Here is a 26,424-nt window from a genome sequence, read left to right as displayed (position 1 = left end):
ATGAAAGCTGTGAAGGGCTTGGTACCCAAAACTGTGTGTGTTCAGCTCATCTCAAGCTGACTGTACGTGTAGAAGGTGCCCTGAAGCTGGCCAGCTGTTATGCCCTTGGCAAGATATAATCCATATAGCTAAGGCTACTGCACCAGTTGGCATTCAAACATCTACTGTTACTGTAAGTTTACTTACAGAAATGTACTTTTCTACTGGCTGGGTGAAGAATAACATCACATCATTCCACTACTGGATGAGTTGTCTTTATGCCAGCAGTTGGTGTTGGAGTTAGCAGCAAGTCAGTCAGGTATATTATTAATGTAGTGTTTAATGTGTTTTATACATATACATATATATATATATATATATATATATATATATATATATATATATATATATTAGGGTACTCATTAGTGGCATGTGAGTGAACTGGTGGGCTCTAGGAAGGAAAGAGTTTATGTAGCTGTCCAGGAATGCAGATGTCCCCAAATGTGGAGTTTTGCTGAAAAAAAAATGTTAGATTTCAGCTGATGGAGATGTGATACCCAAGCAAGAATCCATCAAGAAGGGACTTCCAGTACGTTAAATGATACTATAAGGCTGTATCTGTCATGTTCTGAATTTGAGAACTGAATATGTTCACTAGGGTCATGTCATCTGTTAAGTCTCACTGTTATAGTGGTGAAGTCTGAGAGAGAGGTGGAAGCGACATTGTTTATCTGCATTTTCCCCGCCATGAATCCTGAATTATATTTAATGATTTATTATGTTTTTCAAGTTCTCTTAGTGGCTGACTTCCTTAACCTAAGCATACAGATTCAGCTATGCTGTTTGTTCAAGCAGTGGTGTCTGCGATTTTCTCAACTCCCTTAAACCCTTTTCTGGGTAGTGCAATATTTTTCACATCTTATGTGCGTCCTGTCAAATTCTGGGAGCGAGACTACAAGTAAGTAAATGTGTGCTTTTTATGGCTTCGAGGATGCTGTTAATGTTCTGTTCATAATGGAAGTAACTGACCATGGGAAGGATATTATGTTTTGGACTGTGCTTGTAATGCAGGATGGCCTGCATATACTGTTCATCTCTCATTTAGGTCTTATTGCTTTCTGTTAGTATGTCTGTGTTTCCTGCAGAGTTTGCTGATGTATTGTATATATTTTATTTGATATTAAGAGGAAATAAATAATTGATAGTAGTTACATTAAAATTTGTGAAAATGCAGTTAAGCAGAGATGATAGTTAGAACAGGTACAAGGCCTCAAGAATTAGGTTTCGAGTCTGATTAATATGAGGATTATAAGAAGAAGGGTAAGGGAACTGCAGGCACTGTCCAGTAAAGTAAAGCAGACATTGTCATTACTGAGTTATGGGTGAATGATGAAAGGGCTGGGCATAATAATGATTCCGGGATTCAGGTTATTTAGCAGGAAATGATGGAAGTGGAATGAGAAGTGTCTGCCTGGATGAAGGGAAGGGATGAAGACAGTGTTAGGGGAGTACAGAGCATGAGTATGAAGAGGCAGAGGGAAAGGCAGATGGGAAGGACAGGAAAAAGTGGAATTCCTATGAGTGTAGAGAACCATTGAGGAGAATAGGCTGTGGATGCAGCATTATCCTTAGACTTCCAAATGCTAAATAGAAAGCAGACCACACATTCATGAATAGAGGTAGTGCTTACGAAGTTTCAGACATAAGTAGCACTGTGAGTCTTTAGTCTTCTGGTTGTGGAGTGCAGCAATTTAGTATCTAGAATGGCCTAGGAGGAAAAGTTGAAGTAACAATGAGGTGATCTTTGTTCTAGCCAGAAAGGAGAAATTTCTGCACCTTATACAAAGTAGTAGGCATTTAGTGGGTGGTAGTATGGTAATTCTTGACTAAGAATGTTGCTGCATCAGTCTAGTTTCTACTGGAAGGTAAGCACAGCAAACAATTTTTTTTTTCCATGGGATAGTAACTTGGTGGATTACAGTATGCTGAACAGGTGATTTAAACAGGAGCTGAGCAGCTGAAAGAAGGCACTGAAGATTGAGGAACAGTGAAAAAGATCATAGAGGAGTTGCAGTGATGAAGTAGGGAAGAGCATTCAGAGAAAATAGATCAGGAACAGAAAAAAGTTAAACCATTGTGTCATAGAGAATGCAAGGTTAATATCTAGTAGTAAGGAGAAGAGTAACAGGAAATGGAAAGAGATGGGAGAAGAAGCTAGCCAGGAAGTTAGTGAGAAGATGAGACGTGCCATGGAAAGGAGAATGAGTGAATTGGTATGTGGCATTGATTAGAGTATGAGGGTCCTTCTTCATTTGCATATGAGAAAGCCTTGCAAAATTTATTCAGACTGGTAACTAATGGGTGGGAGATGAAGGCAAAGGGAGGGGAGAGAGGAGAGAGCAAGTGAATAACCCTGAATGAAGTCTGACTGTCTGCATTCGGAAAGGAGATGGATAGCAAATTTATAGATATGGATGGTAATGTACAAGCTCTATCTACAGGTCAAGTATATTTTTATCAACCAGAGGAGAAGTCACGTACAATAATTAGTAAAGAGTTGAAGGAATTTTGGAGTGGAAGAGGATGAGAGTGAAGTGGAAGAAGTTGATCCTCCCCACAAGAAAAAGGTGGCTTAGGATTACCTGATTTGTATGGATATTTAGAGTATGCAGTCAAGGTTCATATACTTAACATAAACAGAAGGCTATAAATCGAAGTGGAAAGGGATGATGAAGCGAGGGGGAGATCAAGGAATAAGGAGAGAGCTGGATTTTGGATGCAGATCCTTAAGGAGAATAACAGCAGCCGTGCAAAATATTACATTCAGAAAGGGTTTTAAGAACTAATTCAGCACAAGAATGGAACATGGAGATTTTGTCATGAGGGATGACTGGTAAGTATTGGGGTACAGAAAATAGGAAAGACTGAGCTGAAATTTGCTGGAGAAAACTGACAACAAACCAAGCTATTGGGAGCAAATAAATATAAAGAGGAATAAGTAATGGAGTGGAAAGTGGCCAAGCAGAAGTTTGGACTGTAGGTTAGAGATTGCATTCCCCATCAGTTATTGATTATCAGAGTATAGACAAAGAGAAAGGGGTAGGGGAGTCCTAAATGAAAGATGTTCATCGTGCATACAGCTGCAGTAATCACAGATGGGTTCTCTGCCGTCAGGCGGGTCCTCGGTCGGCCGAATTCCAAAGTCTAGGTCCGGCGTCGGTTGTCGTCTCCTTCTTTCCTGATGTCAGTGTGATAGGGGTATATAAGACACAGCCGACGCCATATTCTTCAGTCTTTTTTGCCATGCGATGCCCGAAGCAGAAGCAGTTCGCAAGTGCCGGTCGGCCAGCTCCTGAAATTACGAATAATTGGAAACCGAAGTCTTCTTTAAAGCTAAGTACCCCGTTGGGGAAACCTTTCTTGCCTCAGACCGATGTCAGACAAAGTTAACAATTGTATTTCTTGTGGGAAGCAAATACCGCATAAGGATTTCCATTCCCTCTGCATACCTTGTTTAGGCCCAGACCACGACGTCTCGGCCTGCCGCTTTTGCGCTACTTTCAATAAATGCACTATTAAGCCGGCGGAGTTCGCCCAGCACTTTTTTGGTAAAACCTTTGATTATAAAATGTCGTTGGATACTCCGACTACCGTTTTGTCCAAAAAACGCAAGGACAAAGACCGACACGTGAGGCCCGCGGTCTCCACCGACACCACGCCAAAACCGGCTACACGTGGTCCGGTTCTCAGTGAGGCGCCTACGCAGCTCCTGACTACCGACAACACTTCTTTGGCGGTGTCCTCTGTACCCTAGACCGCTGGTTCCTCGGCCCATACCCAGACTACAACCACCGAAGCCACTGTGAGTGTTGAGCCTCCTAATGTGGATAGGTCCACTTCCACCCAAGGTGTTTTTAGACCCTCGTCTTCCTTCTCCATTAAGGCCTTTACTAAGTCCAAATCAGCCATGCATCCCAAGAGGCCTGTTGCACAAGGCCCATCTCCAGGCCCCATTCCTAAAAAGCAGATGCTAAAAATGGCTGAGGATTTAATTACTCTTATCAGGGGTTCCCAGCCCCCTCCAGACTAGAAACCCTGAGTGGAGGAAGCTTCTCCCTCTTCTGACCAGGAATCCATTCTTTCAGAACATTCTGATGAAGAGGAACACTCGTACTCCCCTTTTGAAGATTCGGATGCTGAGCAGTCCATTCCTTCTGTATCTCCCCCAGAGGACTTCTCTTTTGGGGAAACCTTGCACACCTTGATGGAACACTTCCATTGGGAAGGCCAAGACTTTTCTGATTCTAAGAAAAGACTTAGGGAATTTCTTTTGTTACCTCAGCACAGACCTCTGGTGATACCTCCTGTCTTGGACATACTTGATGATGTTTACTCGGAGGCTTGCCTAAATCCGGATTCCCTGCCTCCTGCCCCAGTCAAGCCTGATAGGTACTACAGAGTTCCTACCTCTCACCAATTTCTCTACAAGAGCCATAATGCTGACCCTGAAACCATTTCTCAAGGCCCCAAGGGAATGAAGGCCTCTACTGCTAAGAATCCACTACCTTCCGAAAGAGAGTCTAGATCCTTAGAAAGGTGGGGGAAAAAGGTATATACCTCGGCCACCCTAGCCATGAGGGCCTTAAATTGTCAGTTCCATATGCTTAAATAGCAGTAGTTTCTGTTATCACAATTAAGAAATAAAATGTCTCAACCTGAACAACCAGATTTGAAGGAGTTGCAGGATATGATGCATAGTGCAGAACAAGTGGGTAAACGCACCTTACAATGTGGCTATGATGCTCTAGAGGCCTCAAGTAGAGCTGCTGTGACAGGATCAGTCATTCGTAGACATGCCTGGCTGAGAGAACAAACCTTGCCTGACCATGTTAAAGCTAAGCTACTAGATGCTCCTTTACAAAAGGATGTACTATTTGGTACTAATGCTGAGGAGATACTACGGAAAATGGAAGAAAAAGCTAAATCTATGCAAACTGTCAAAGCTTTTCTACAAGTTCAACCACCACGTTTTAGCAGAAATTGGCCTGCAAAGAACTGGTCCTTTCCAGCCATGGACAAGCCACAAAGAGGTAGATACAGGTGCACAAGGGGCAGAGGACAACCTCAAGGATCATATGGAGGCAGACAATGGCAAACTCCAGCCACAAGAGGTGGCGAAGACAGTGCACAGCAATACAGGAAACAAACCCAATGACTTCCCCCTTTCCATGCCAAGCAGGTCTCAGCTGGCAGCACCCTTGGGAGGAAAGCTGGCATTATTTACAAGAAATTGGCATATTATCACAACAGACAAATGGATCCTGTACATTATAAACAGAGACTACAGATTTCACTTTTACACTCTTCCAAAAATGGGAGGCATGCCGAACCTGCCACACAATCAAAGGGCAGAGGCTCAAATACAAATTTCAAAGCTTATGGTCATGAAAGCTATTCAAGAGGTACCTGCTCACGAACAAGGTCAAGGTTTTTATTCCAGACTTTTCCTGGTACCAAGGAAAGAAACCGACTGGAGACCCATTTTGGACTTATCCATCCTAAACACATTTCTGCTCGTACCAAAATTCAAGATGCTCACATTACAGCAGCTTCTTCCCATGCTGGGCAAGGAGTTTTGGCTGGTAACATTGGACCTCAAGGAGGCATACCTGCATGTCCCAATCAGACAAAGTTGCAGAAGATAACTCAGATTTCTTGCAGGTTCAATCCACTATCAATTCTCTGCATTGCCCTTTGGCTTATCTACTGCGCCCAGAGTGTTCACGAAATGCCTGGCATCAGTAATTGCCTACTGCAGACTTCAAGGGATACAAATTTACCCGTATCTGGACGACTGCCTGATCCAAGCGGCAACAAGCACCTACTTCTGGAACATCTGGCTTATGTAACACCGTTATTGAATTCTCTGGGATACCCAGTCAACAAGGAGAAATCCAGGCTAACACCATCTCAGAAAATAACTTTCCTGGGTGCCAACTTGGACACAAACACCCAGATGGCTTATCTTACGCCAGAAAAACAAGGGCAACTAACTCATTACTTCAAAATACTAGCAAATTGTACCAGGCTCACTGCAAGGAAAATCCTGCATGCTCTGGGCTTCATGGCATCTTGCATTCTTCTAATCCCATGTGCAAAGTTGCATATGAGGAAACTTCAATGGTACCTAAAAAATCTATGGTCTCAACACAGCCACAGTTTGGAAACAATAATACCAATAATTCCATGTTTGCAAAAGGAATTTCTATGGTGGTCCCAAGCATGCCAAACAAACACAGGTCTTCCATTCTGCAAGCCTCAAGCAAATCAAGTCATTACAACAGACGCCTCAGACTACGCCTGGGGGGCGCACATGACAGACAGGTGCATTCAGGGCAAATGGTCCCAAAAGGAAAAGCACCTTCACATCAATCAAAAAGAAATGCTAGCAGTGATAAATGCAATTACAATTTTCAAGGATCTCCTGCATCCAGGGCAATTATTGATAAGAACAGACAACACCACAGTAATGTGGTATATAAACAAACAAGGTGGAACACATTCATACCCCCTGTGCAGGCTAGCCATGTCGCTTTGGAACTTGGCTCTGCAATGGCAAATCGAACTTCAAGCACAGTACCTGCCAGGATTGGAAAACACGCTGGCAGACAATCTAAGCAGAAATATGACAGATCCACACGAATGGAAGTTACATCCTCAAGTGTTTACAAAGATAATCCAAGCATGGGGAAGACCAGACATAGATCTCTTCGCCTCCCACAGGAACCATCAATTGAAAAAATTCTGTTCAAGGACCTTTCATCCAAAGGCCTGGAGAGTGGACGCCCTTTCTTTCAGTTGCGCAACATGGACAGTTTACACTTTCCCACCTTTGCCTCTTCTGCCCAAGGTGCTCTTGAAAGCAAGAGCAGACAGACTGAAGATGATACTGATTGCTCCAGACTGGCCAAGACAACACTGGTACCCACTCCTGAGGAGCCTAACACATACTCCTCCCTGGACCCTACCTCTAATGCCTCTTCTACTGACTCAGCACAACTACAAAACTCTTCACAGTCAGCTGAAAACTCTCAATCTGGCTGCATGGAAAATTCCTTAACACCACAACAGACCCTACTCTCAAAAGAGGTGCAGGATGTCATTTTGGAGGCCAGAAGACCATCTACTAGAAAGGCTTACTCCACAAAGTGGAAACGTTTTTGCGCTTGGAATGAGAAAAAAGGCCAGGATCCTAGAAAACTGAATTTGCCTCAGATATTACAGTATCTAGCTGAGCTGTTGAACAGTGGACTTTCATTTTCCTCCATCAAAATTCATGCCTCAGCCATTTCTGCAGAATACAACACTGATCCACCCTTATTCTCCCACCCACTTTTAAGACAGTTCCTCAGAGGAGCTAAGAATATAAGACCCCCAAGGAAACAACCGATCCCAGCCTGGGATCTTAACTACATTCTAGAAAAATTAACATTACCTCCCTTTGAACCAGCTGCCTCTACAGATTTGCAATATTTGTCCTGGAAAACAGCCTTTCTTCTGGCCATTACCTCAGCTCGTAGGGTTTCGGAACTACAAGCCTTCATGGCTGTGCAGCCCTTTCTCATCTTCCATCAGGACAGGGTTTCCCTACGAACCAACCCTTCATTTATGCCTAAGGTGGTATCCAGGGTAGCCTTAAATCAGGCCATACACTTACCTACCTTCTACCCCAATCCTCAAAACAAAGGGGAAAGGCTGCTACATTCCTTAGACATCCATAGACAGCTACGTTACTATCTGGACAGAACACAGCCCTTCAGGAAATCAGAACAACTTTTTGTGTCCTATGCTGTAGGAGCTCAAGGGAAGCCAATTTCCAAACAGACAATTTCAAAATGGATAGGCCATTGCATACGGTTTTGTTACTCCTTTCATGGCAAACCTCTGCCTACAGGCATCAGATCCCACTCCACTAGGGCCACAGCTACCTCTACAACATTCCTCAGAGGAGTCCCTACCAAGGATATTTTGGAGGCAGCCACTTGGAGTTCTGTGCATACCTTCACAAAACACTACCATCTGCCTTTATATTCCAAAACTAGAGCAGGCTTTGCCTCTGCTGTGTTGCAGGGCATTCTGGCTGCTCCCAGTTCTACCTAGTGCCTACCACCCTGAGCGTAGCTTTGGGATTCTACCCATCTGTGATTACTGCAGCTGTATGCACGATGAACATAGTACAGTTTTGTACCTACCATAAATGTAGATGTTCGAGTGCTAATACAGCTGCAGTACAGGTTTCCCTCCCTCCTTCCCCTCTTGGTAAAAGCCCAGTGGTTAACACCTCCTCATTCAACCTAATTTGGGTTATCCTACTATGGTGTATTTGCTTGCAACTACTGATTTTTGATTATATTGCATTGCTTGACTATATTTATATATAAAATTTATGTATTGCCTTCCTTCTGGGGGCACCTGACATCTGGGGCAAGAAAGACTGAAGAATATGGCGTCGGCTGTGTCTTATACACCTGTCGCACTGACGTCAGGAAAGAAGGCGACGACAACCGACGCCGGACCTAGACTTTGGAATTCGGCCGACTGAGGACCCGCCTGACGGCAGAGAACCCATCTGTGATTACTGCAGCTGTATTAGCACTCGAACATCTACATTTATGGTAGGTACAAAACTGTACTTTTGCTTGCTTGTACTTTCTTAAGGCCTTTTGAAAATGCCCTCACACGTTAGATTATTTGTGAACTTGGAAAATGTCAAACTTTCAGTTAAACGGCACCCATGGGGATTGGTGGATGCCAGATAACTGTAGTTTCTGGTTGCTTGAGAGTTACTATTACAAATAGGCCTGATTAGTACTGCACTCTAGGTTCATAGGTAGGTACTAGGCTATTGGCCCTAGGGCCTGTACAAGCCTAGCCAAAAAGGTACCCTGGCTTTCGCCACCCAAGAAAATTATTTTCCTGTACCCCTGTCAAGCAGAACCACAGAAGTGATCCCCGGGGTGAATTTCCTATTACCCATCCAATCATCAAGATTTTTCTTGAAGACTGCTAATGAGGAGCTCTGTTTGACATAGATAGGTAGTCTGTTCCAGAGTATGTGAAGTCTCTGGGACATAGCTTTGTATGTTAGGCAGAGATTGCCTCTGAGTAGGCGATATGTGACGGAGTATAGCTGGGGTTTTTTGAGTCTGTCTGTGTAGGGCATCTGTTTGAGGCCAGTAATCCTCTTTGTGAGGTATTTCTGCGGCCTTTCCAGTTGTTGTAGATGTCTTGCAAGGTACATACCAAAAGGGGCGTTGTACTCTATAATGGGTCTAATGAGTGATGAGTAGAGGGGAACAATGACCTCTTTTTTCTGGATGAGAAACCTTTTGTGATGAGGTGTGTGCCACTTAGAAGGATTTCCTGATCACTGTGGCAATGTGATTATCAAAGGAGAGACTGCTGTCCACCTTTGTCCCAAGGTCTCTTATCACACTTTCGGTGTTAAGTAGACTACCGCCTTTGTGGTAGTTCATGGGTACAGAGTTTTTACCAAAAGGGATGACAGTGCACTTTTTGACATTGAGTTTGAGACCATGGCTTTGACACCAGGCATCTGTCTCAGTGAGGCCCTTTTGTAGGATGTCCACATCATTAGGAGTTTCGATTATGGCTCCTAGGTTGCAGTCATCTGCGAATTTAGTTAACCAAAGACCTTCTGTGTTAGCCTGTACTTCAGAGAAGTAGATACCAAACAAGAGAGGACCCAGGACTGAACCCTGTGGTACTCTACTTGTCACTGGTCTGAAGTCTGATTTGGAGTCTGCTACTTTCACAGTGTGGGTTCTGTCAGTAAGCTAGTTGGCAACCCATCTTGTGACAGGGATTTATACCTAGTTTAGTGAGTTTATCTATAATTCCAGAGTGGGGGATGGTGTTGAACGCCTTGGTGAGATCTAGATAGGCTGCGTGAACCACCTTACCCTCATGTATGACTTTGGTGACTGCTTCAAAGAAATCTGTCAGGTTTAGGAGACATGATCTGCCTTTTACAAACCCGAACTGTGTGGGGTCCAGAGTTTGGCGATCTCCAATGTCTTTGTTTATGGGTTCCATGGCCTTGCAGACCAGGCTCGTCAGGCTAATGGGACGGTAGTTCCCGGGGTCTGTTGTGACCCCCCCCCCCCTTTGTGGAGTGGGATAATCATCATGGTGCGCCATTCAGTGGGCACAAAGTCTGTGGTGAGGCTATGATTGAACCTGGTACTTGGGTGGAGTGCCAGTTCATTCTGTAGTTCGTGTAGAAGGCAGCCTGGGATGTTAGCAGGTCCCATGGACGCTGTGTTCTTGGCTTTGGAGAGTGAGGTTTTTACCTATGCAGCCATGATTACAGGAACGTTGCATTCTTCCGGTATAAAGATGGGCCCTTTAGGAGGTGAGAGGGGGGGTAAAGTTAGCACTGAACCTATCTGCCAGGATGTTGGCAATATCAATTGGTTCTGTATATTTAGCGTCGTTGTGCTGCAACTCAGAGCAGATCTGAATGTTGCCATTGACATTCTTGACATAGCTATAGAATGCTTTGTTGTTGTCTTTAGAATCAGTGGCGATTTTGTTTTCATAACTAGCTTTAGAGGATTTTATGAGGGATCTCAGCTTCTTACGGAGGCTGACCAGGGAGTTCCTCCAATCTTGGGATTTTACTCTTTTTTTGCAACATTTTCTTTCTTCTGTTGTAGAGTTTGTTTATGGCAGAAGACCACCAGATTGGCTTCCTTTTTTTGGAGGATAGCATCTTAGTTCTGTTAGGGATAGCACGATCCATGCACTTGTGTAAGTGCTTATAAAGTGCATTTGTGTAGGATTCAGCAGTCATACCTCTGTTTTCCATTTGCATGGGTGTCGTGAAGTTTGCCACTTCTGTCTTAAGAAGTGTGAGGTTGGCTTTGGAGAAATTTTTTACATTTATTTTCCTAATGGGGGGTGGGAGCGGGATGTGGATGTCTAGGGTGATTTGCTTGTGGTCGGATCTGACCAACGAGGAGCTGACCTCTGGTGTGGAACAGCGGTCGCCCATGTTGGTGATGACCAGGTCTAGGATATTGCTGCCCCTTTTGGGGTTGTGGATAAGTTGATCCCAGGCATTGGAAGTGATGAATTCCAGAAAACGTTGAGCAAAAGAGTTGGTACATGAGTAATTTTCCCAGTTAATGGTGGGGTAGTTGAAATCACCCATTATTAGGGTGTTGGGTTGTACCTTAATATTTTCCAGTGTATCAAGAAAAGAGGAGTGGGAATCCTGGGGCATGGTGAGGGTCTGTAGCAAGCTACAATCTGGATTGCGGTTTTGCCCAGAGTTCCAGAGGTCAGCTCCTCGTTGGTCAGATCCGACCACAAGCTAACCACCCTAGACATCCACATCCTGCTCCCAGCCCCCATTAGGAAAATAAACATAAAAAATTTCTCCAAAGCCATCTTCACACTTCTTAAGACAGTCAGATGCATTATGCTGAGCAACTAGCTTGGAGATGTCGATATCCATAATGAATATGAACATGCCACCACCTTTAGTGTTTCGGTTCGGGTTTGGTGGCCAAAAGGTGTGGTATGAATTATAGCCTGGTAATGCAGGGGTGCTCTCTGGAGCTTTGAAACAGGTCTCTGTCATTGACTGCACAGATGTCGATGTTCTCCATTTTAAGGAGTGCCTCGAGTGAGTGCATTTTGAGGTTTAGACTTCTAGCATTGAGTAGCATTACCCTCAGATTTTGCTTGCTTGTACTTGTTACGGTGGTGAATTTGTCATTTGAACCTTGCCTAAAAAAAGCACTAAAGGGGTGGCAAGAGCCTTTTTCAGTATCCAGAATCCCAAGGGCGACAGGTGCAGGCCATCTCTGGCAAAGCAGCGTGATCTGTCGATCATGTCAGACAGATACTGGATTCCCTTAGAATGACACCAGAAGCTTCTCCAATTGTTGAAGTCAATCATTTTGTCCTTGTACTGTGGTATCATTCTGGGTGATGGCAGGATGCTACTCAGGGCTAGGGGGTCATACCTGTCTATACTATTTGTTTGGTTTGACTTGTTCTCAGGTTGGGGAGAGAGGAAATTTATTCCTATCTTCCTTTTTAAAACTCTAAAACTGTAAGGTATGTTTCTGCGGGGGGGGGGGGTGCTGAAAGTGCAACACATGAAAATCGTGGTGTATTTCTTAGATTTTTTTTTTTTTTTTTTTTTTGCTGGTTCCTTGAGAGTGCCAATTGCTTGAGTTCTGGTTAACTGAGTGTTTACTGTAAAGTGGTAATTTGAATTGAGAGGTGGATAGCGCATAGTAAATGGGGAGAGGGTTGGTGTTCATGGGAGATGTTTCATAGGAGAATGAATGACTAGGAGAGTATGAATGGGAGTCACTCATGGGTGCTTTGCTGTTAAACATCTTTGTGTTGGACATGAATTCCAAGATGGCTGCACACTGATAAACTGCTCAATATCAATGCAGACAGTGCCCCCGTCAGAATGAAGTCTCCTCGATTACTTGTTTGCTTAAATTAAAAGCATACGTGATTACATTTTGTATGTATTAAGTAGTTTTATAATGTTTTTTTTCCACATGTTGATTTTGTTATATTCTATCTCTTTTTTCTGTAACAGTTTTTACATTCGATATTTATGAATGAATTTAACCTTTTTATGGAGAAATTTTTACTCTAAGAAGAGAGTTTTAGGAGATCATATGACTCTATACAAAGTTTTAAATTGAATGGTATGTATATATTTATCCAAAGAAGTCTTTTTACAGTTTAAAGATGAAAGCACTTATCTGTATTGTTCAAAGGCAGTGCTTTTTGAAGTGACCAACATAGCATCCTTGTTTATTTCATTAATCTCAGCTCTCCAAGTGTGAAAAAAGAAACAGTAATCCTACTAATTTTAGTAAAATCCACTTACTGGCTAGTAAGCACATGGCCTGAATGGCAGCAAAGAAGAAACTTGGAGAGCCTGAAAGAAAATCGGCTAGAAAAGAAATGAAAACTCTGACTGGGAAGAATCCTGCAGCAAAAACAGTTCAAGTTCCAGCTTTGGTACAAGATATGGTCTCCAATAAATTAGAGGAAAAAATAAATCAAATGTGCTCAGTGCTGATTAAAATAAATGAAAAAATGAAAGTACATCAACTCAACAAAAGGCTGGAAGTAGAAGCTTTAAAGAGCAATTCAGATGAAATGATAAAACTGCAAAAGTCAGTGGTCAAAATGAATTCAAGGCTGGCTGAGTATGAGACTTCTCAAGAAGACCACTTTTAAAAATATATAAAAAACAGCAGCCGCAGAAGTACTAAAGGCCCGCAGTGGTAAAATAGAAAAACTAAAACAAAAACAACAAAACCCACTCAAGCCACCATGGCTAAAAATGTAAAACTTTTATTATACAAATCACGACTAGCAACGAAAAGGATAAGCGCTTTCGAGCCAAAGCTCTTTATTAGATCCAGACATACTCTTTTCATCCTTGTCTTTAAAAAGTTTAAAGTATCCAGTTAAAATCAAGATAAAAGCCTACGCCCTCTTAAAGCCTGTTTTAAAAGTAAAACACCATTTAATCCTGGTTGCCGATCTGCTTGTAAATCCATCTGAATTCACTTAATTCAATTTGTTGTCTAATACCACCTCCCCTTTTACTTATAAACTGTATATGAAACATTATAAAAACAAAAGAATGACCAGAGTGCATGTTAATATGTTGAGTGAGGGCATTATTTTAAATTGCAAGCCAAACATTGCTCATATACTGTAAAATCCGTTCTTTTAACATTCTGTTTGTTTTGCCTATGTAAAAAAGAGTCGCACACTTGGCACTTTGCAATGTATATACAACATTCTTAGTCCGACAAGTTGCATACAAATGCAGCTTATATTCCTTTTTAGTTGTTGGATGCTGAAAATAATTTGAAGAATCAATATACTGGTATCCTTTACATTTACCACAAGAATAGCTGCCTTTTCTTTAGGAGACGCTTGTTTTCTCTGTCATTGAGTGCTTATCCTTTGTTGCTAGTCGTGGTTTGTATAATAAAAGTTTTATTTTTTTAGCAGTGGTGGCTCGAGTGGACTTAAAAAAGAAAAATGGTTGAGTTAGAGTACAGACCATGCAGAGAAACCTGAGATTTTCTGTTGTACCAAAGAAACTGGAAGGAACATACAGTGTTAACTTTATGAACATGCAGATAAGCAACTGCGCAGGTGGTTTACAGAAGGATTTGTTAATTGAAAGGGCACATTGTGTGTGCACTCCAAACCTGACTCTGAGAATGCAGTCAAGACTTGTAGTAGTTAAGATGCAGTCTTACCAGCAGAAAGAGTTAATTTTGGGGGAAAAAAAACCGTGGCAGAACTGTAAGATATTAAAATTGGAAATAGTAGTATGTTTGAGGAAAATTATTATATACTGTACACCATGCAGAATAGAAGCAAATTTATCTTGGCAATCATTGGTCCCCTTCTCTAGCAGACATGTATAGCAGGACTATGAAGAAAGAGACGACCACAAAAACTGAGAGTGAGTAAAATAACCTTCCTCCAGTCTGCATCATATAAGTAACCAACCATCTTTGGACCATTTAGTCTGACATTAAGTAAAAAGTGGTAGTTGTGCGATTCAAGCTGCTCTGTCCAGCTGTCTTTAGAATATTTTTTTTTTCCCTTGAAGATCTAATACTGTTTTTAATGTAGAACAGGGTAAGGAGGAAAGACAAAAGTTTGTCCAACAAAAAGTGAGCCATCAAACAGAAGGGGACTCTGCTTCTCATTGACTCGCTTTAGAGTACCTTTTACTTGAACTGGGGTTTGAAGATGGAGTTAAATAGGAAGAAGATCAGTAACACTGTATTTAGTGAATAAATGTGAGACTGTAGTGCATCAGTCGCATTTATGAAATATGGCTTTACAAGAAAAGATGCTTGAGAAGTATTGAACTTTTGTTGACTTTGTGTGTGGACTGAATAGCGTATGCTCCAATTCATGTCATTAATGTTTTGAAGGACTCTAAAAAAAAAAAGTAAGTAAAGCAATTTTTTTCTTCTTAAGTGTTTGTATAAAAAAAAATTCATGATGTAATTTGCATGATATCCTTTTCCTGTATTGCAGTATTCATAACCTGGGGGATTCCCTGCCTAGGCGACCCAAATGTCAGGCCAGTAGACAAGACATGCTACAGCTTGGTATGTGCGATGTTGCATATAGCAAGGCAGCCAGTGTTGGCCATAAAGGTGACATCAGCACATACCATTCCTCAGAACTTCTCTACCACCAGTCTGAATGCCAGCTTCTACCGTTTGTGTGATCACTGAGTGTTTGCTGTTTTCAGATAAGTTCCCCATTGAGGAAAATCTCTGTTCCTTTTTTACTGCTGCATGTTTGTTGAGGTTAATGTCATCTAGGAAAGGCAAGTGGCTTTATGGACGTCACATTCCACACAGATGGCTGCAACCAGTGTTTGTTTTGCCTAGGATCTGAGCACAATTACAAGTCTTGCGCGATTTGCCAGGCATTCATCCCCAGAATGCTTCATAGTAATTTGTCAGCTCTTAATATTTACTTCGAGAATCAATGGCTTAAAAGGCTAGTTTTTGCTATGGAGAGCACCACAGGTCTGTCTGGTGAGCCACTGAAGAAGAAAGCCAAAAAGATCAGGCCCGAATCTTTGACTGCTCCTCTGGATCCGGACATTCCTCTCAAGGCCAGTGTAGGCCCAGAGGCCTATTCGATCTCTGGTTCCTAACCTGCAGTAGGTACTATTTTGGAAGCAGTTAGGGAGGGTGCCACTAGCACGTCCGCACCAGAATCACAAATGTCCGTTCAGGGTGGTAAGAAGGAACCGAGGCTCATTACTTTGGATGTCTCTTACAGTGCTCTTCCATCTCAAGTTATCCCAACGCCCGCCCAAGAACCTAGGCCTACGTCAGTTATTTCCTTGTAACCTGGGGGGGTTCTTCCTGGTAAATAAATTAAAACAAAAACATGTTCCTCTCCCCAGGATCTTTCCCCAGATTGACAGGCCTTCTCACAAGGAATCCTTAATGCCTTCCTTTCTTTAAATCTATCCACTGTTCAGCCTTCCATTTCTGTTCCTTCCACCACTCATAGGAGATCTGTAGAGGAACAGGAAACTAAGAATCTTCATCAGATGAGTCATTAATTTACACATCTCAAATAGAATCACCTCTAGGCTATGCTTCCCCGGAATTAGATTCTAACAGTGGGGATTCTAAAGATTTGTCTTTTGGAGAAACTATTTCTGTAATGAGATATTTCTTCAAATGGGAAAGTAGTCAAGTATTAGAAGTTAAAAAGATATGATATGATCTGTTGCCAATGAACTCACCATTTCCCTCGGCCATTCCTCCTGTTCTCTCTGCTTTTCTGGATGCCTTTCTCTCAGTGTCAAAGAATCTGAACCTCCAGCTAAAAGGCCTGACCGATTCTATAAAGTCCTTGAGGGTAGCAAGCTTTCATTTAAATGCCCTCCAGCAGATCCTGCAGTTATTTCCCTTTCTGCAGGCAAACCTTCTAGACTTCTTCCCTGTACTGATCTGCTCCCTTCTGACAAGGATAGCAAAATTATGGAGAGGATAGGTTAAAAAGTATATGCATCCTCTACCCTGGCTTTGAGCCATCAGGTACCAGACCCACATGTCAAAATATGTTCTGCACTTGCTTTAACCAAGCTTCTCAGCTAGTATCAAGCACTCCTGATTCTCCAGCCAAGGCTAAGCTTGCCTGTTTACTGTCTGCCTCAGGCCAGGTGTGTAGACATTCAATTAAATGCAGTTAGGACACAACTGAGGTTTCTGCTAGATCAGCAGCTTTGGGTTTTGTCCTTAGGATGTACCCATAGTTAAGACTCCAACCTTTGCCTTATGGTATGAAGGTCAAAATTATGGCTACACCTCTGGACAATGATGCCCTCTTTGGTGCTGATGCTGCACCCCTTTTCACGTGCCTACATGACAAAGTAAAATAGGTTAAGGAACTGAAACACAACTTTGTCTCTCTAGGTTCTCAGTACCACAGAAATTATCCTTCCAAGACACAGTTTCTCAGAAGGAAACAATGCAGTTCCCCTCCTCCTTCTAAGAAAGGAGCTCATAGACTGGGATCTTCCATACCTCAGCCGACCCCTTCTCAAAAGACCACCTGTCAGTGACTACCTGGCAAATCTCTCAAACAGCCCCTTTCCCAGTGTCTGTATTCTCTTCCTTCTTGGAAAAGTATCTCCACCAACCAGTGGGTCCTTTCCATTATCCAAAACGGTTACTACATGGTATGGAAATCATGTCCCTCCCTTAGTGGGCATTCCACAATCTCCATGGGATCAGGTTCATCTGTTCCCTGAAATCCTAGAGGACTTGCTGAAACAAGGAGAAGTCCCACCACTACAAAAAGGAAGAGGATTTTACCTGCTGTTCCTAGTTCCCAGAAAAGATGGTCCATGGAGACCAGTCTTAAACCTCTCACATCTCAACCTTTTCCTCAAAGTGCCAACTTTCCGTATGCTCACTCTGCAAATTCTTTTCCCTCTACTGCTTACCCAGATCTTTCTAGTCACTCTGGACGTCAAGGATACATACTTACATATCCCCATTCATCCTCAATACAGTAAGTTTTTGTTTTTCTGTTGCTTCCTCACATTTTCAGTTCTGTGCTTTGCCCTTTGGACTCTCTATGGCACCAAGGGTATTCACAAAATACTTAGCTCCTGTCATTGCCTTCTGCAGTCTCCAAGGAATACTGATCTATCCTTATCTGGACAGCCTGCTAATTCAAGCAGTCCACCCAGACACCCTAAAGGAAAACCTAGTCTTCAGTATCTCTTTTCTCCAAGGTCAATATCTCTTTTCTCCAAGGCCTGGGGTTCACCATAAACTCCACCAAGTCTTCCTTCAATCCTTCCCAGGATCAGATTGTCCTAGGATGCAGACTAAGGCCAGATGTAATGATGGCTTTCATCACTCCTCAAAAAGTGCAAACTCTGCTCAGCTGTTTCCTCCAACTACTCCCTTTAACCTCCATCTCTGTCAGGGAGTATTTGTGTAAACTTGGGCTCATGGCATCACTTATCCCCATGCTACCCCTAGCCAGACTTCACATGCAGAAAATCCAGTGGTTTCTAAAAGCACTTTCCAGCCAGCATGGTCATCATATAGAATTACACTCCCTCTTCTCCCATCCATAAAGAGAGAAATACAATGGTGGGTTCAACAGATTGAACTGAACCCAGGCCTTCCCTTGATACAGCCAACTCCAGTACAAGAACTGTACACAGGTGCCTCAGACTTGGGAGTCCGGAGCTACTCTGGGTCGCTTAAAAGTCCAGGGCCTTTGGTTCAATCAAGAAGCAAAATGGAAATGAGGGTTTTTATCCTGGCACTCCAAGCCTTTCATTCATCCCTACTCACAGGACCCCTGAAGTTATTCACAGACAGCACAACAGATGTTTTTCATGTTTCACTGTTGCAGTCATCACACTTGGGGTTATCTGCCTGCTTGGTAGCCTTTAGTCAGCCCGAATACCAGTGTCTTGGGATTTCTGCATCGGATCCTGTCGCCTCTTCCATGATGTCAGGTCGTCAGGGGTATAAAACATGCAGCCAATGCCATTACATCAGTCTTTCTTGCTGAGAAGGAGCCCAAAGCAGAAGCAGTTCGCAAGTGCCGGTCGGCCGCCACCTGAAATTTTCATTTTTCGAGTTTCAAACTTGAAGTCTTCTAAAGCTAAGTACCCCATTGGGGATTCTTTTTTCTTGCTCTAACCAATGTCAGAAAAAGTTAACAATTGTCTTGCCTGTGGAAAGCAAATACCTCATTGAGATTTTCATTCTTACTTCGTCACCTGTTTAGGCCCAGACCACGACGTCCTTTGCTGTCAGTTTTGTGCCTAGTTTAATGCCCGAACCATCTGATGTAGGGCTATTTTTGTAGCTAAATTCTTTTGCTGTCGTTCTCCGTATTCCGAAATGGCTTCAGTAAGCCATCTGACTACCGATCTTCCGAAAAAGCGCAAAGACAGAGGCAGACTGTATAGGTCAAAAACTGCCGATGACACTTCCGTTAAGCTAGTCGCCAGTCCGCTGGTACTCAGTGAGGCACCTTTGCAGCCCCTGATGCCCACTTCTACAGATTTGCAGGCCTCTGCTGAGACCTATTCGGAGTCCGGTTTGTTGTGAGATGCTTCTTCGACTTTGGAACCTGTGGATGTCTCTACCTTGGATGGGTCCGCAGCCGTTGTGCAGGCACCTGCTTCTGAGGGTGTATTCTGACCTACCGATATTTGTTTTAAACCGACTTCTTTTTTAACTAAAACTACAGATTTTCTCAGGCCCAGAGTTTGCACTACACCTAGAAACCCGACGTCCAAAGCTCATGCTCCCATGCCACAAAAATAAATGCTTAGAATGGCTGAAGACCTTATTACTCTAATTAGAGGAAGCCAGCCTTCCCCTGCTAAAAGACAAAGAATTGAATTTCCTTCTGATTCTACAGACCAAGAGTCCGATGACTCTCACCCTTCTGATTACCAGGACATGCCCTTATCTACCTATGAGGATTCAGATGCAGAGGAATCCATTCCCTCTGCCTCCCGTTCAGAGGATTTTTCTTTTGGTGAAACCTTGCATACCTTAAGAGAGCATTTCTGCTGGGAATGCCAGGACTATCCTCAGTCCAAAAAGAGACTCGTGGAATTTTTAGATTTGCCTCAGCACAGGCCTCTAGCTATACCCCCTGTCCTGGATATTGTGGATGTCTTCAAGGAATCCAGTCTTACTCCTGACACTTTACCACCAGCTCCTAGAAAACTTGATGGGTACTACAGAGTACCTGTCTCTCACAAATTTCTCTTTAAGAATCCTACTGCGGATCCAGAGACCATTTCTCAGAGACCTAAAGGCATTAAGGCTACTACAGCAAAAAACCCTACCCCTTCAGACAGGGATTCTAGAGCTTTATACAGATGGGGTAAGAAGGGTATATACCTCTGCAACTCTTGCCATCAGGGATTTGAATTGCCTGTTTCACATGTTGAAGTACCAGCAACATACTATGGAACTAATTAAACAAAAAAATAGTGTTACTTCCAGATTGTGCAGAAAATAAAGATTTACAAGAGTTAATGCATTCTGCAAACCAAGCTAGTAAACATACTCTGCAGTGTAGGTTTGATGCCTCTTGCAGGGCTGCTGTCACTGGGTCTGTACTGAGAAGGCATGCTTGGCTGAAGGAACAAGTCTTGGCAGACCATGTCAGAGCAAAATTACTAGATGCTCCATTAAATCAGGGTAATTTGTTTGGCACAAAAAGCATAAGTTGTTCTTAAAAAGATGGAAGAAAAAGCTAAATCTATGCACACTGTCAAAGATTGCCTACAGGTGCAGCCACCTAGATTCAGTAGGCATTGGCCTTCAAAAAACTGGTCCTTTCCAGTCCCTCCCACACCTTCTCAGTCCAAACCCAGGGGAAACAGACCCCTAAGACTACATTCTCAGGGTATGCAGAGATCTAAACAATGGAGTGTTCCCACCTCAAAAACAGGGAGTGATAAGCCACCCCCTTATGGAAAAAGTTCACAATGACTTTCCAATTATCTTTCCCAGCCATGCCCAAGTACTTGCACCCCTAGGAGGAAAACTTGCCCTTCATGCAAAAATCTGGATGTCCATTACTCAGGACCGATGGGTTCTAAACATTGTATCCCAGGGATACAGATTCTACTTCCACTCACTGCCAACCCCAAGTGGGTTGCCATTTCTTCCTCCAAACCTGTGGGCAGAGGCTCAAAAGCAAGTACTTTCCTTTCTCCATATCAGGGCTTTTCAACTTATTGCAGTAGAACAAAGGGGACAGGGTTTCTACTACAGACTGTTCCTGGTGCCCAGAAAAGAGAGCTCTTGGCGCCGTATCCTGGATCTATCAATTCTCAACACCTTTCTGGTGGTCCCAAAATTCAAAATGCTTACACTGGGACAGCTTCTTCCTGTGCTAGCCAAGAATGCCTGGTTAGTCACCCTAGACTTAAAAAAAAGCTTATCTGCACATCCCCATAAAGGAGTCTTGCAGGAAATATCTACGTTTCAGGGCAGGCTCTATGCACTATCAAGTCTCTGCACTTTCCTTTGGCTTATCTACTGCGCCCAGAGTATTCACAAAGTGCCTGGCTCCAGCCATAGCATACTGCAGGCAGAGAAATATTCAAATTTACCCATACTTGGACAATTGTCTGATTCAGGCGGACAGTCAAGAATTGCTACTTCAGCACCTGGCATTTGTAAAAAGACTTCTAACTTCACTGAGATACACCATCAGTGAAAAGAAGTCACAACTGGTGCCCAGCCAACAAATTGTATTCCTGGGACCAAGCTTGAAAACAACTTCCCAGATGGCATTCCTCACTCCAGAAAAGCAGGTCCATTTGACAAACTATTTCAAACTAATGGCTGCCAAAACCCAGCTATCTGCAAGGAAAATACTGCAAGCCCTAGGGTTCATGGCCTCATGCATTCTGCTAATTCCATATGCAAGACGACGTATGAGGAAACTTCAGTGGTACTTAAAAAGTCTCTGGTGTCAACATTCTCAGTACCTGGAAACGGTGATTCCTATCATACCTTGTCTAAGGGCAGAGTTCCTTTGTTGGGCAGAGGCATGCAACCACAACAAGGGACTTCTTTCACATAACCCCTCTCCGCCCAAACCCTGACAGACTCATCAGACTATGCATGGGGGGCTCACATGGCAGGCAAATGCATTCAAGGCAAATGGAGCCCAGAACAAATTCCCCTGCATATCAATAAAAAAAAAATGCTAGCTGTACAGAATGCTCTGACAGCCTTCAAATACCTTATCCTTCCAGGACAGTTCCTGATAGACAGACAACACCACAATTATGTGGTACATAAACAAGCAGGGGGGAACTAATTCTTACACACACTGCAGGTTATCCATGGCCCTGTGGAACCACAGCCTTGAGCAACCAAGTGCACCTGCAAGCACAATTCCTGCCAGGCAAGCAAAATTCACTGGCAGACGACTTAAGCAGAAATCTGCTAGACCCTCGCAAGTGGAAACTGGAACCCAACTCATTCAAACTTCTAACCCAGAGGTGGGGAACACCAGAGGTGGACCTTTTTGCTTCCCCCCAAAACCACCAATTGAGCAAATTTTGCACCAGGAACCCCCTCACAGTAGAGCCTGGAAGGTGGATGCCCTATCCTTTACATGGGAAAACCTCTCAATTTATGCCTTTCTCCTCTGCCCTTCCTCTCAAAAGTACTACTCAAGATCAAACAGGACAGGCCAAGGACAATCTTTATTGCACCAGACTGGCCATGCCAGCACTGGTACCCACTCCTACGCAGTCTTGACAGCAGTGCCACCCTGGCACCTACATCAGACACCTTCCCTGCTGTCTCAGCAGGAGGGACAGATTTTGCATCCACAACTGCAAACCCTAAACCTTGCAGCCTGGCTTATCCCCTGAATACACCACCAGCATCCCTCAGCAAACAGGTGCTGGATGTCATCCTTGAGGCCAGAAGGCCTAGTACTAGGAAATCCTATGCTGAAAAGTGGAAAAGATATTGTTCTTGGAGTCATTCGCAAGGAAAGGACACTGCTGTGCCCACCTTACCTCAAATTCTTGATTACCTAGCAGAGCTGCTCCACAGAGGCCTATCCTTCTCATCCATTAAGATTCATGCCTCTGCCATCTCAGCTCATTATAATACCGAGCCACCTCTCTTTTCTCACCTTCTCATCAAACAGTTCCCGAGAGGAGCTAACAATTTAAGGCCCCCTAGGAGAGCTCCCACCCCAGCCTGGGACCTTAACTTTGTACTGGAGAAGCTCACACTTCCTTCTTTTGAACCTGCTGCTTCAGCAGAGTTAAATTCCTCTCTTGGAAAATAGCCTTAGTTCTAGCTATTACTTCAGCAAGAAGAGTGCCTGAGTAACAGGCACTAATGGTGGTGGAGCCCTTCATTATTTTCCATGCTGACAGGGTTTCCCTCAGGACTAACCCATCCTTTATGCCCAAGGTGATATCCAGTGTGGCTTTAAACCAATCCATCCATTTGCCAACCTTTTTCCCTAATCCTCAGAATAAAGGGGAAAGGATCCTGCACTTCCTGGACGTGCACTGACAGCTCAGGTTCTACCTTGACAGGAGTAAGCCTTTCAGAAAATCTGACCAGCTGCTAGTCAGCTTTGCTACAGGGCCAGAGGGCAAGACCATTTTGAAGCAAACCATTTCCAAATAGATAGCACACTGCATCCATTTCTGCTACAAGCACCATGGAAATCCTAACCCTCAGGGGATCAGAACTCATTCCACTAGAGCTACTTCAAACTCTACAGCATTTCTCAGGGGAGTCCCTACCAGGGACATCAAGGAAGCTGCAACCTGGAGTTCTGTACACACCTTCACCAAGCATTACCACTTACCTATTTTTTCTCAATCTAGAGCTGGATTTGCTACAGCAGTCTTACAAGGCCTGCTAGCCAGCCCTAATACTTCTTGACTGCCTCCACCCTTCTTCAGCTTTGGGAATCAACCCAAATGTGATGACTGCAACAGTGAAACACAAAGAACATAGTACAATTGTGTACACTAATGTAGATGTTCGAGTGTATTCACTGTTGCAGTCCTGGTTTCCCTCCCTTCACCCTCTTGGCTTTCTCTATCCTTTCTGCCTATCTTCTTTATGGCCATTTTTTATGGCAGGGGTATTTACTTTTTACTGGAGGTGTTCCATACCGTGTAATAGCTTCCTATTTTGGGGATTCCTGACATCTGGGTCAAGAAAAACTGATGTAATGGCGTTGGCTGCATGTTTTCTACCCCTGGATGACCTGACATTGTGGAAGAGGCGACAGCATCCGATGCAGAAATCCCAAGACACTGGTATTCGGGCTGACTGAGGGCTACCTGCAAGCAGATAACCCCAAGTGTGATGACTGCAACAGTGAATACACTCGAACATCTACATTTATGGTAAGTGTACACAACTGTACTTTCTATGGTATGTGAACAAACGGCGTAATCAAGTCATACTTACATTGCAGGTTGGCCCTTTAAGCCTAGGAAGTTGCCTTTCAAGAGAAGGTTTCCCTTCAGTTCATAATGTGCTGGCAGACACTCTCAGCAGGTCCCTCACATAAGCCTACAAATTAATGTTTCACAAGGATATGTTTCTGGACATTCTCCACCAGTGGGGTACTCCTCAAATTGACCTGTTTGCCTCCCTTATGAACAGACAGCTTTCAAAGTTTTGTGCCAGAGTCCAGACCCTCTGGTATGGAGGGTGGATGCCCTATCCTTCTCATGGAAGGGGATGTTTCTTTATTCATTCCCCTCCCCTCTTCCCACTTATTCAGAAGGGTCTACTGAAAATGCAGTAGGACAAACCAAAATTCCTGCTGGTGACTCCCTTTTGGCCTAGACAGCACTGATTCCCTCTTCTGCATTTAGTCAAGTACAGTCATCACAAGTGACCCCACAGGGAGGATCTTCTCACATAAGACATGGTATCACTTATTCATCCACATCTTCTCCCCCTGATTCTAACTCTGTGGGTGATGGGCTTTTGATTCCCTTTCCACCACCTTTTTTCTGAGGAACTGAAGATAGTCCTGCAGGAGGCCAGGAAACCTAACACTAGGAGATTCTATTCATCCAAAAGAATAGGTTCTCCATCTGGTGTCTCAAGAAAGGCCTAAATCCACTTTCAGTGGACATTCCATTGGTTCTTTCCTGTTTGTGTGAGTTACTTAAGACTGGGTTGGCCTACTCCTCTGTTAAAGCCCATATATTAGCCATTTCAGCATGTCTGCCTTTATCTCCTCCTCTAGCTTCTAAATTAAGCTCTTTCTAAAATGCGGCTTTCACATTAGACCTGCCAGGAAACCTGTCCCTCTTCCGTGAGATCTAAATTTTGTCCTGGAAAAGCTCACTCAGGCTCCCTTTGAGCCTGCAGTGTCAGTGTCTTTAAAATTTTGCACATGGAAAACAATACTTTTAGTAGCCATTACTTTTACTAGAAGAGTTTCGGAACTTCAAGCCGTTATGGCTTACCAACCTTTTCTCATTTTCCACAAGGACAGAGTATCTCTTTGTACTAACCCTCTCTTCATGCTTAAGGCGGTTAATGACTTATAGCCATAAAATCCTAGTGAAAGGGTTCTTCGTTCCTTGGATGTGCCTAGACAACTCAGATTTTATCTAGACAAAACCATATCTATTAGGAAGTCAGAGCATTTGTTTTTCTTCTATCCCAGGGCACTGGGAAAACCTGTCTCCAGGCAAACTATTTCTACTTAGATTTTTTTCAGCAAGACTCATTCTACCTCTGTAAAGGCTCACTTCAGTAGAGCAGTAGCCTCTTCAGGGCCGTTCTTCAAAGGTCTGAACATTGCATCTATTCTTGAAGTGGCTACATGATCCTCTATCCATACCTTCACCAAACATTACAAACTGGACTCTATTTTCAGGTCCAAAGCAGGATTCCAAAGGGCGGTCCTGAATGGATTCTTAGAAAACTCCTCTGCTCCATCATCCTTTTCCCTTCCATGAGCTTTGGTACTCTCCCTCAGGTTATCAGTAGTGCAACACAGGAATAGAAGGACAAGGAATAGTTATGTAACATCTTACCATAACCATAGATGTCCTTCTCTTCTATGTTGCAGTATTCTATCCCACCCTCCTACCCCCTTGGTACTTGCTGTTTCTTGGATGATGTATACCTCATATCCTTGGACTGGTGTCCTGTCTGGGGCATTCAGGTCTGAGGAATGGTATGTGCCTATGTCATCTTTATGGTCTACATTGGCTGCCTTGCTGTGTGCAACATCACACATACCAAGCAGTAGCAAATGTCTTTTGTATACTGGCCAGACATTTGGGTCACCTAGGGGGGATTCCCCCAGGTTATGAATGCTGCAACGTGGAAGAGAGGGACATCTATGGTTATTGTAAGATTTTACACAACTATTCTTTATATAGTAAAGCAGATTTGTGCATTATGTAGTGGGGGTATCCAAAAAAGCATGTTTAAGTTGATATGCTGTAATCTTGGGCTGTTGGGGTGGGGGATGGGGTGAAGGTGCACTGATTATAATATATTTAGAGTTGAGATGTTTTCTCTTGCTTTCCTTTGCATAGGTTAATGTCTTAGTAAGTGCCAGTGGCTTAATTTTAAAAAGTTTTTTTAAGCTTGTGAGCTTTAAAAGTAAGAGAACCCTATGAATGCAGTGAAAATGTTTCCTTTAACAAATAAATGTGTAAGATGAGAAGTGTTCAGCTGAGTCAAGTTGTGCATTCTGTAATGTGTCCATTGAGACAAGCTGACTACAGGTGCTGGCGATAAATGTCGAGGCTGGGCATTGTTTGCTGAGGGA

The 26,424-nt window shown here is 43.3% G+C and overlaps 1 protein-coding gene across 1 annotated transcript in view; it reads left to right on the top strand.

Annotated features, from left to right (window-relative positions):
- The window catches only part of PCNX1 (pecanex 1), a 3,150,868-nt gene that overhangs the window by 2,124,140 nt on the left and 1,000,304 nt on the right, over positions 1-26,424 (top strand). The window contains exon 24 of the mRNA XM_044073489.1: positions 808-937. Coding sequence (XP_043929424.1) covers positions 808-937 — 130 coding nt within the window. The remainder of the gene's footprint in view (positions 1-807; positions 938-26,424) is intronic.

This window comes from Protopterus annectens, chromosome 6.part0 (assembly GCF_019279795.1).
Source record: "Protopterus annectens isolate FY-2018-M chromosome 6.part0, PAN1.0, whole genome shotgun sequence".
Lineage (NCBI taxonomy): Eukaryota > Metazoa > Chordata > Ceratodontiformes > Protopteridae > Protopterus > Protopterus annectens.
This window is presented reverse-complemented; position numbering and strand designations above follow the sequence as displayed.